The sequence below is a fragment of the Eschrichtius robustus genome, chromosome 1, assembly GCF_028021215.1.
Source record: "Eschrichtius robustus isolate mEscRob2 chromosome 1, mEscRob2.pri, whole genome shotgun sequence".
NCBI classification, from domain to species: domain Eukaryota; kingdom Metazoa; phylum Chordata; class Mammalia; order Artiodactyla; family Eschrichtiidae; genus Eschrichtius; species Eschrichtius robustus.
In genome coordinates, this window is record NC_090824.1 from 199,186,647 (window position 1) to 199,197,015 (window position 10,369).

A 10,369-nucleotide genomic window follows, 5' to 3' on the forward strand; every position below is an offset into this window, starting at 1 on the left:
GCAGGGGGCATCCTGGGAATATCTTTGGGAATCTGAACCCCTCAAGCCCACTGTTCCAGGTTACGAAATATCTTTAGATAGTCAGGCCAGTTTCCGAGCAAACTAATAAAATCTGTAGGTCTAAGTCTGGAAACAATTTTGTCATGAGGATGTAAGTGTGGGTTTTGATAGGTTTAATTTAAATGGATGTTGGAATAACATGGGGAACCCTGCGGCTAAGAGCTGCAACTCCATCTATTTGGTCCCATTAGAATACCCATCATAACTGCCTGGGGGAATCAGGAACATTCTCTCTGGCAGAGGTGAGCTGAGGAAGGGCTATTCATCCGATGACCAGGAGAAGGACTTACTGCTCCAGGACAGAGGTCAGCAAACTACGGTCATTCCTCCAGCATTCTCCTTGACCTGGGAATCGTATTTTTAAAATAAGTAGCCATTTCAGGGGCCACGGGAATCAGGACTTATTACCATAAAGAAGAGAAGCTTGTTCCTTCCAGGGCTGGAACATTTTGTAGGTGACTTTTCAAGTCTTAACCATGTGCTATTACGACATCATTGAAATGTAGTCAGGGTAAAGTCAAGACATTTAAATGGGACTATTTATTTCCTTAAAAATATAGCTTAACTTTCCCTCTCCAGCTCTAGAAGGACGATTAGGAGGAAGGGAGACAAGATGACACGACTGTTCTTACAAATCCTCGGGGGCTGTTGTGAAGCATCCTTGGTGTCAGTCCTGTTCATGAAACCTCACATCCCTTTTTCCACTCAGACAGGTCTTTGCCCTCACAATGCTTCTTCCAGCCTTGCCTAAGGAGGAGAGGGAAGCAGGAACAACAGAGCGAAGCATGACAATCCAAATATTCTGAGGTTCAAAAACCATAGACAATTCACCCATGTAACCAGTGGTGCCCAGGGTTTAGTGTCATTTGCTTCTGAGATCCAAGGCCTCCATCCTTTTGCCTTGTTAAGACTTTCCTCTCCCTGGTTTTTTCCTAATCCATATTAGCCTCGGCAACAAGTAAGCAACTTTTATGAGGATGGGGCATTTGCTTAAACATTCACATCTCTGGAAATTTGGGATCCCCAAGTGAGTGACCTGATTAGCAATGTTCACAAGAAACACAGCCGCAGAGATGACGGCGGGCGCCAGCTTAGCCACGTCTCATGCACCACCTGGGGAGGTTTCCTGTCTATTTCTCACGCAACTGACATGGTCATTTTCCTCTCCCTGCCATAGACTTCCAAACTCTTATCCAAATCTAGAGCAAGCTCGAGCTTTTTCCTCTGGTGCATTGTCTTCACGGATGCTCTCCAATTCACATGAGAAAGCACCTCTCTCTTCATTGTTTGGAACACCTTGACGTTGGAAGCAATTGCAAATTATTCTGACTCCTTACCACCTCTCCTCCTCATACTAACCCCTTCTATCAGGTTCACTGCACATCCACACCCTAATAGAGGAGAATATAGACTAGGTCACATGAGAATCGCTGGACCACTCTGCAGAGATGCACTTGTCTCCATGCCCTGCAGCGGTGATGGACGGACACGCTGTAGCTTCCACCCATGTCAGCTTGTCTCCCAAGGAAAGACTCTTACCAGTAGTTCATTCCATCTGTCTCTTTAACGATTTTCTTGGCACAGATAATTGCATCTGTGAGGTCGTCAGTGATCAAGGCTGTAAGAGAGAGTAGAGGGTTAGCCGAGATTTTATTGGTGGAGCTGGGGAGGCCCGAATCAGATTTTCTTCACTTTTCTCACTGCTCTTGGAGCAGGAGGGTTGGAAGAACTCTGAGCTGTGTCCTTATTTTTGTTACACTTCTTCACAAATCAAGGAACTGTTTTTGTTTCTAGACCAGCCACATCTTAAAGTTTCAGACTCCTTGATGTTTCAGAGGAATGGACCAGCCCTGAAAGGTTTTTGGAAATGTGTTTAGGGAAAACACAACAGGAAAATGTTTTTTATGTCCTAAAGAAACACACAAGTGAGAGAGGACAGTACAGTGTTTTTTTACTTGTGTTAACTTGACATGGAACATTTCTTTATAGATAATTATTAAACTTTTGTCTATTGTAACTTTCTGGTTTGTGCAATAATTTTCTTTTTACCCAAGGTGTTTTTCACATGCAGAAATTTTTAAGTTTTATGTCAAATACATCAATCTTTGTTACTTTTTCTATGGCTTTCAGATGTAACAAATCTTTCAACTGAAAATGTGTTCATTGATATTGCGTCACCAGAAGTGGCCTCAAAATCCTTCTCAACACAAACATGACAGAAAAAGGCAAATAAACAAAAAAAAAGTCCAGCATCACTTCTGTTGCAGGTTGGTTTCTCCAGAAGCAGATGCTGAGATGGGTTTGGAGTGCAAAGTATTTATTAGGGATCCACGCCTGTAGAAGAAATGGGCAGAAGCAGGACCGGGCAGGCGGAGACCATAGCTGTGATCTAGGCCCATCAAACCTCAGCCCCTGGCCTTGAGCCGGTGGTGAATATTGCCCATCAGAGTTGCCCAGGTTGGACCCCTCTGAGGCCCAGCTTTTATACCCCTGCTGCACTCACTGCCCGGGTGTGGGCTGCCCACAGGGGCAGGACCTTAGGGGATACAGTTCTTGACACCCGAGCAGGTGCCAGTAGACAGTGCGCAAATCACAAAAATGCAGCTGGGACCAAATGTCCTCCCTTTGAGGGGAACCTGAGAAATCCATATCCACGCCCACCACAACCACCAAGCCAAGACAGAAAAACCCAAACCATTTGACAGCATTTCTATTTATCAACTGAGCAAAGATTTTGTAGGAATTGGGTAGCGCTCGATATTGACAAGGGTGCAATGAGATATGCACTCCTGAGTTCTTGCTGATGGACGTGTAATGGATTCAACTTTTCTGGAAAGCAAATAAAGCTTTATTAGCTTATGAAAGTCTTTTGCCTTGTTTCTGGGAAGAGAATTATTTATAACTATAGCTATTGCTGTTAGTTGACCTTTATGGAAAATGTACCCTATGTCCAGCACATATGAGGCCTCTTCATGCATTATCTCCCTCATACTACATGATTACCATGGTAGCAGCCATTACCATCCCTGTAAACTGAGGCCACACACCCAGTAAGCGAGTCTGCCTTCAAACCTAAGGCTACTTCCTTGCAACAGAGCTACTGCAGCTAAGGTTTCCGCCTGTGCAACACCGCCTGCTAACAAAGTCGATAATAAAAGTATAAATACTTCATTCATTTTTCAAGTCATTATTAGGAGATTATCCAAACTTAAGGGCTTGGTATCTAACACATGTTCAGATTACTTAGAAACACTTTATTTCGTGTGCATACATTCTTTTTTTTTTTTTCCTTTGGCCACACTGCACGGCATGTGGGATCTTAGTTCCCTGACCAGGGATCAAAGTGTGCATACATTCTTGATGAGTGCTTGAGACACCGTGGTTTGTGATTGAACGTGGTTGGGGCCTGTTTCCTAGGAGAAGTGGGTTCTCTGGGGTCTCCAGGGATGGAAGGACACAGATTACACAGAGTGGGGAGGAAGCAGAGGGTACGCTGTTAGACCTGCCTCGGTGCAGCCCTGGGGCCAGTACACAGAGAACAAAGCTCGCGCTTGGGGTGAGGCAGGTTGCCCGTCTGGAGAGGCTGTGCGCGGTTTGGTGGGGGGAGTAGATACTGCAGGCCCAGGTCGTACAGAGCGTGGAAGGTGTTTGTCAATGTCCCACTTTGTTGCACAGCTGAGATGTTTTGCAAGTGCAAGTTGGACGTGACTTTGAATTTCCTTAGGATAATGTGTTAAGCTAGCTCGGGGCTGGGGAATAAAGAACCTGGCACGGGGCTGAGATGTGAGAAACCCAGTGAAATTGCCACAGAGGGGCAGCAGAGGGGCAGAAATGAGCCCAGAGAGCAGGTATGTACCGACACCCGAGCCAAGAATGGTTTCTGCTCGATTCACTTCAAATAGACAATTCTGTCCAGTCAAACACAGATAAGGAAAGGGTTACGTTGAACGTCAAAGCATCGTTCCATGGAATCATTTATTCTCCCCCATCCAACAAAAGAAAACAGCAACAATCTACACAAAAAGAACTCATTCTTTCCAGTTAAGATGAGTTCTACTGCGAAGTCTGTCTCTCCCCAGCATAGCCCTGGCCTCCAACGGAAATACCACTATCTTAACCCAGAATTTACATCTCCTTGTCCTCTCTGAAGTGACAATGGCCAACTCAGATACCAGGCTGATACGAGAAATAGAGATTAATATAAGTGGGCTAGACTAGATACAGGGGGCAATGATGGTTTTCTTAAACATCTCTTATTTTAATGAGGACTAAGTTATTGGAGGGAAATAAAGATTGCTATTATATTATTATATGTATGTGAGTTTGTGTATACATAGATATGTTTATATTTCTATATATGTATATATAACAGATATTATGTCCAAATAGTTTGGGAAGGTCGGCAGCAATTTGAGGAGTATGCTTTGGTCTGGGACTAAGAAGAGTGCGTAGCTTCAGCAGATGGGCGTGAGGTGCATGTATTCTGTACACGTATGAGGTGTCACCCACATTGCACACACACTCTAATGCTAGCTTGTTTCTAGGTTTCCATGATGAATGTCCCTACTTCTGTAATCCATGGGACAGAATGACATTGTCCCTAAGTACAGCCTCTCTGGCCTGAGGCTGGGGGCGGCCGGTCATAGAGGGTGATTAGGGTATAAAACCAACATCCTGTTTTCTATTTTAAAGCTGTCCCTAAAAATCCCAGGCTTTTTATGATGAGAAAGCAGATATGAGTGATCCTTCACCTCTAACCATGAACCATCTAACATTTTAATTTCTGAGAATCCATGGTTGTCTTGCAGATATACATTTACTCCAGACTTCCTTAACTGGCACAACATTGGACAATACTCAATCAGTAAACTGCATAAAGTCAAGCACGGGCATGAGCAGCAGATTTTCTCTCCTACTGTAAACAACTAGACAACTAGACAAAACATGTGATCATGATTTTCAGGCATTAGACAACAGGGAATGCAGAATCCTTGAGAGATAGAAACCAGACGAGGCTCACCTTGTGACAGCTGTGACTGTCTGCCCAGTGCCACTTTCCAGACCTTGAAGGTAAAACCCAGATGGTAGATGGCAGTCTACGTGGAGGAGACAGAGGTGAGAGGCCGAGACAGTTGGCATTTGTCGAGAGGGTCCCTGAGAGGAAGGAGTCACCAAAAGGAGCACGCCTGAGCTCTGCCACTGAGTCTTTGGCTGAAGGCCAAACCGGGCATGTCAAGGGTAAAACTCCATGAGACTAGTCAGAGAACTATTGCGAGGGACCTCAACAATTGCAGGGCTCAGCTAGGGCTGGGAGACATGATTTCTGACTGGCCAGAGGAGAGAGACTTTGCTGAACCTTAGGATATTCAAGAGAGGCTAAAAGGGAAATACCTTGAGAGTAAGGCTGAACTAGCCCTCCCATAATGACTGCTCTAGAACACCCCTGACCAGAACTAACTGCTTGCCAAGATGAACTTCAAAAATCCTTAAAGGAAGACAACACGATCCAGACACTCAACAATGTGATACACACGCTGTCTAGTATCCAATAAAAAGCGATCACATGTACAAAGAGGTATGGAAATGTAACCCATAACCAGGAGAAAGATCAGTCAAAGGGAAGACCCAGAAGTGACAGAGTTGATTGAATTAGCAGACAAGAAATTTAAAACAGTGCTTATAAATATGTTTATTGCTATCAAGGACTGACAGGAAAACATGAATCGAATGAGAGAAATGAAAGATGTAAAATAATTACCTAGCACTGAAAAAATGCATTATCTTAAATGAAACATTCAATTGGTGAATTTAATAGATTAGGCACTTCAGAAGAAAGATCAGAGAACTTGAACATAGGGTGGTGGAAACAATTGAAAAAGAAAAAACACAGAAAGCGAAAAAGGCTGAAAAAAAAAATGAAGAGCCTCAGTGACCTATGGGAAAACATCAAATGATCTAACACATGTGTTATTAGACTCCTAGAAGGAGAAAGATTAAAAAATTATCCACTCGGGGATCCAAAATGTTAGTGAATATCAAGCAAGATAAACACACACAAAAAACAGACATTTGTGATCAAATTGCTGAAAATTGGTGACAAAGAGGAAATTGTAAAAAGGGGCTAGAGGGAAAAGGACACATTACCTACAGGGAGCCCAGTGAGAAAATCAAGGGTCAACTCTATTATATGTGAAGTGGTATAATGTTATTTGCAGGTAGAATGTGATGCATATTGTAAACCCTAGAGGAACCACTAAAAATAAAACAGAAGTACAGCTAATAAGCCAGTGGTGGAAATAAGAGAGAATACTGAAAATATTCAATTAATCCAAAAGAAGGCAGGAAAAATAAACCAAGAATAGATGGAATAGATCCCACAAATAGATGGTAGATTTTAAAGTAATCATATCAGCAATTACATTAAATATAAATGATCGAAATCAAGGTTCAGCAAACTATGTAGGGCCCACAGGCCCACCCTCTGTTTTTGTAAATAAACTTTTATTAGAACACAATCATGCCCATTCATTTACATATTGTCTGTGACTGCTTTTGTGCTACGTGAAGAGTTGAATAGTTACAAAAGAGACTATAAGGCTCACAACACCTAAACTGTTTATTATCTGTCCCTTTCAGAAAAAGTTCCCTGGTCTAAACATTACTGTTGAAAAGCAGAAACTGTTGGACTGACTATAAAAGCAACACCCAATTATATGCTGTCTATGAGAAATTCACTATAAATGTAAACATATCAAATATATTAATGATAGGTTTTTTTTTTTGAAGTTTTCATTTCCCAGCATAATCTCTGCTTTCAATAAGTTACTTTTATCTGGTTTTTGTTGTTGTTGTTGGTGGTGGTGGTGGTCTCATTCTTTCATGTCAGTGACACTCCTATGAAGTCTAATGTCCCTTAGTTATCTGCACTTATTTAGGAGAGGGACACTAAAAAGCTGATTAGGAGTTCTGTACACAGAGGTGGGGATTTTCAACTGTACATCTCACTGTAGGGAGATCTAGCTAGTTTGTTCACTGGGAGGCCCCACTTTAGTTATTTCCTTTCCATCTGGCTGGATTCCCCAGAACAGGGTCTTCTCTTCTGGAGAGGCTAGGCTGGCTGCCAACATTCCAGGATCGGAGTGGAAGAAGGTGACTGGGACTACAGAAACTTAACTCCATGTTTAGTACGGAGCTCTCACACTCAAATGTTGGCGAGGTCCCTCAATTGAGAGACATTCTACTTATCCTGTCCAGGAGAGAGAGCCCCATTATCCTGCCAGGGTTGCGGAGGAGCAGTCAATACATGAATGGAATCAGGAGGGGAATCAGCTGCTCCTTAACTGGATTTCCAACTGGTCTTCCTGTTTTCAACCTGCCTTCACCCCAGTTTCCAGAAGTAGCTGATGCTGCTGATTTCTGAGCCCTTTTGGGATCCTGTGGTTGCTTCTTGGCTTTCCCACGGTCAGTTTAAGATTCAGGATTTAGCAATTCTCTAATTGCTAATTTAGTCACCATTTGTCCTCTTGCTTTCCAGCTTTTAACAATATACACATCCAACCACCATGTTTAACTAGAAGACTCTATTGGTACACTCATAGGGGGTGCTAATGAGAGTGACCAAGAAGGGGAGGAGTTTAAAAGTCAAACCTGTAGCAAAGTGAAGGTACTGAATGCTTGAGCCTCAGAGATAAGAATTGAAGATGAGAAATACCTACTAATTATTTTCAAACATTTAATAAATTGCTGTGTATAAAATAGAGAAAATCTGTTTTGAATAAATCCAGAAGGAAAAACTAGCATTAATGGAATAAAGCTATAAGGACATGGATTTTGGCTCAACAAAAGAATGCTCTAAATTAAGGGCTGACCAACAGTTGGTCAAGAGGTAGCGAGCATTCCATAGTAATGTAGGAGTAGGGACAACTTATTAGGTAAATTAACATAGTGTTCTATCATTCATACATTCACACTTATGTACTGATTATCTTGTATGTGTCCAAGAGAAATAAAAGTTTATTTCTTGCTCCTAAGGAATTTTATCACTCTTTGTCTTCACCCTTGTTCTTTTCCCTCCATTCATTTAGTTAATGAATATTTCTTGAGCTCCAACAATGGCCAGGGACCATTCTAGGCAGTGAGGATACACCAGTGATCAAAACAGATAAAACGCCTGCCCTCACGGAGCTTACCCTCTAGAGGGGGCGCAAACAAGACAATCACTTACTTCACTCCATCCTTCTACTCTTGAGTGTCCCTTGCATATTCTTCTCCATACCACCAGCCATGACCATCATTCAGGTCTTTTTATCTCTCACTTAAATCATCTCTTCTTTAATCTCTCTCACACCCAGCTTGCATATTAATTTTTCTGAAGCAATGTTGAATCAGCTGACCTATTCTGATTTCCTAGTGCAGGCAGAAATCAGTGTAAGCTCCTTAGCCTGGGTCCCAAGGTCCTCTGTGGTCAGGTAGTCATCAACGTTTACAACCACATGTCTTGTTATTTTTCATGCACCTTTTTGCTTTTTTGTTCTCCTTACCTGGAATGACACTTCTCTAGCTTTGAATATCCAAATCTTACTTATCTTCCAAATCTTAGGTAAAATATCATTATGTCTGCAAAGCTTCCCATGACTTTATTAATAATATCTCTTTCCTTGGAAGCCCACACCTGTTTACAGTCATTTATCGAACTTCGTATAAGCACATATTCTCTTCCCTCACACCAGAATTCGTGTCTGATGCGTCCTGCTATGCTCAGTTCTGTGCACACATATATTTCTCAAGTGATTGAAGTAAAAGACTTGGAAGTGAATTCTAGAGTCATTTCTACTGTTTAAGAAGTGCTATGTGAAGGGAATTTGTTTGTCTCATTCTGTACAAAGAAGCATAAACTGCATGTATTGAGCGAATTACTTATGGAAAGCAGTGGTGAACAGCTTTTTCCTTCTTAATGAATATATTTAACTTTTCTATGCATGAAAAGGTAGTAAGGTCATTTATCCAGGCCCCTGTTTTTGTGGTGGGCTTCATAAAAACCACCCTAGAAGGGAAAAGTCATCTTTGGACAAGTAGGCCACAGAATCATGAGTGTCACCTTGGGGAACCGTTGAATAATTTATTAGCCTGGTGCAGACCTACTTGCACATCTGGATTCCAAATTTTGGTTAAAGCAGAAGGTGGGTGGATATTCCATGATCAGCTTTCCTGCCTATCCCTAAGGATAATATTTGTAGAGTCAAAAGCATACCTGAGCAGGCCACATGACAGTGGTTTTTCTCTTGCAGCTTCGCACGTCTGCACCACGTGTAACTGTTTATCTGAAAAATGCCATAGTCGGTGCTTCCGTCCTCCAGGTCGGTCTGAGCAGTGGTGTTGTAGTGGCTCTCGTAGTAGGCCATGCAGATCCCTAGAGGGAGAAAAAGCCAGAAATGTGAGGGGAAAAAAAATGCATTTTTTTCTCCAACCCTGCTTTTAGGGGGACAGTTCCCTTATACATGTTAAGGGAACATGCTCTGCTCCCGACAAACCTTGGGGAGGGTCAGGGCTGGTAGTGCACCCAAGGGGTACAGGATGGGCAGAGTGGCACACATAGTCAGTGGCTGAGTTTGGACTGGACTAAACGTCAGGTCTGCCCCCTACACTGTCAGCAAGAATGGTGGTGTTTTCCCCTCCCCTTGTTGGTGTCATTCGTACAGGACTCCAGGAGTGAGGAGAAGAGGGGCAGGGAGGAAGAGAGAAGCCCCCGAGAGCAGCAGTTCAGGGCAGGTGAACAGCCAGCAGCCGTCCCTGGTGGGGCAGAGCATGGACGGGCTGGGAGCAAACAGAAGTGAGTGTGGATGCGGCCTTTGACATCTCAAGGGAGAGTCCAAGGGAAGAAAGAGAACAGGAAGGGAGAAATCTCACAGTTTCCAAGGCTAAAGCCCCGGTAATTGTCCAGGCCAGCCCTCGAAAATATTTTTGCCAGTTTACAGCGAGTGTAGAGTTTGGGTTCAACAGCTGCGATCAGGCAGCCCATCAGGGCCAAGGTACCAGCAGCCTTCATCCCCAGGTCTGTTGAAGGCAGAACCTGTCAAAAATGAGACACCGCATCAGACAGCCCTGCTTTGTCCTGACTCCTGACACTAAGTCTATCGCCAATGAGAACTTCGAAATCTGCCAGCCTAGATGTTTCCTGTCACTTGTGAACATTCAGAACCAGCATCAGGGAAAAACCAAGGGCAGTGAGTACACAGTACAGGGAAAGGGTGAGTGCAGGCTCTCTAACCCTTTCTACATGGTTACTTTCAAGTAAATGCTATGTTCCCGG

At 43.1% G+C, this 10,369-nt stretch overlaps 1 protein-coding gene across 1 annotated transcript; it reads right to left on the bottom strand.

Moving 5' to 3' along the window:
* Positions 1 to 737: 737 nt before the first annotated feature.
* Positions 738 to 10,122, bottom strand: LOC137761946 (lysozyme-like protein 1). Its single transcript, XM_068539132.1, has 4 exons — positions 9,967 to 10,122; positions 9,311 to 9,469; positions 1,600 to 1,678; positions 738 to 807 (listed from the first exon to the last, which is right to left on the bottom strand). Exons 1-4 carry the CDS (start codon positions 10,103 to 10,105, stop codon positions 738 to 740), a joined length of 447 nt encoding a protein of 148 aa, XP_068395233.1. The 5' UTR covers positions 10,106 to 10,122.
* Positions 10,123 to 10,369: the final 247 nt, after the last annotated feature.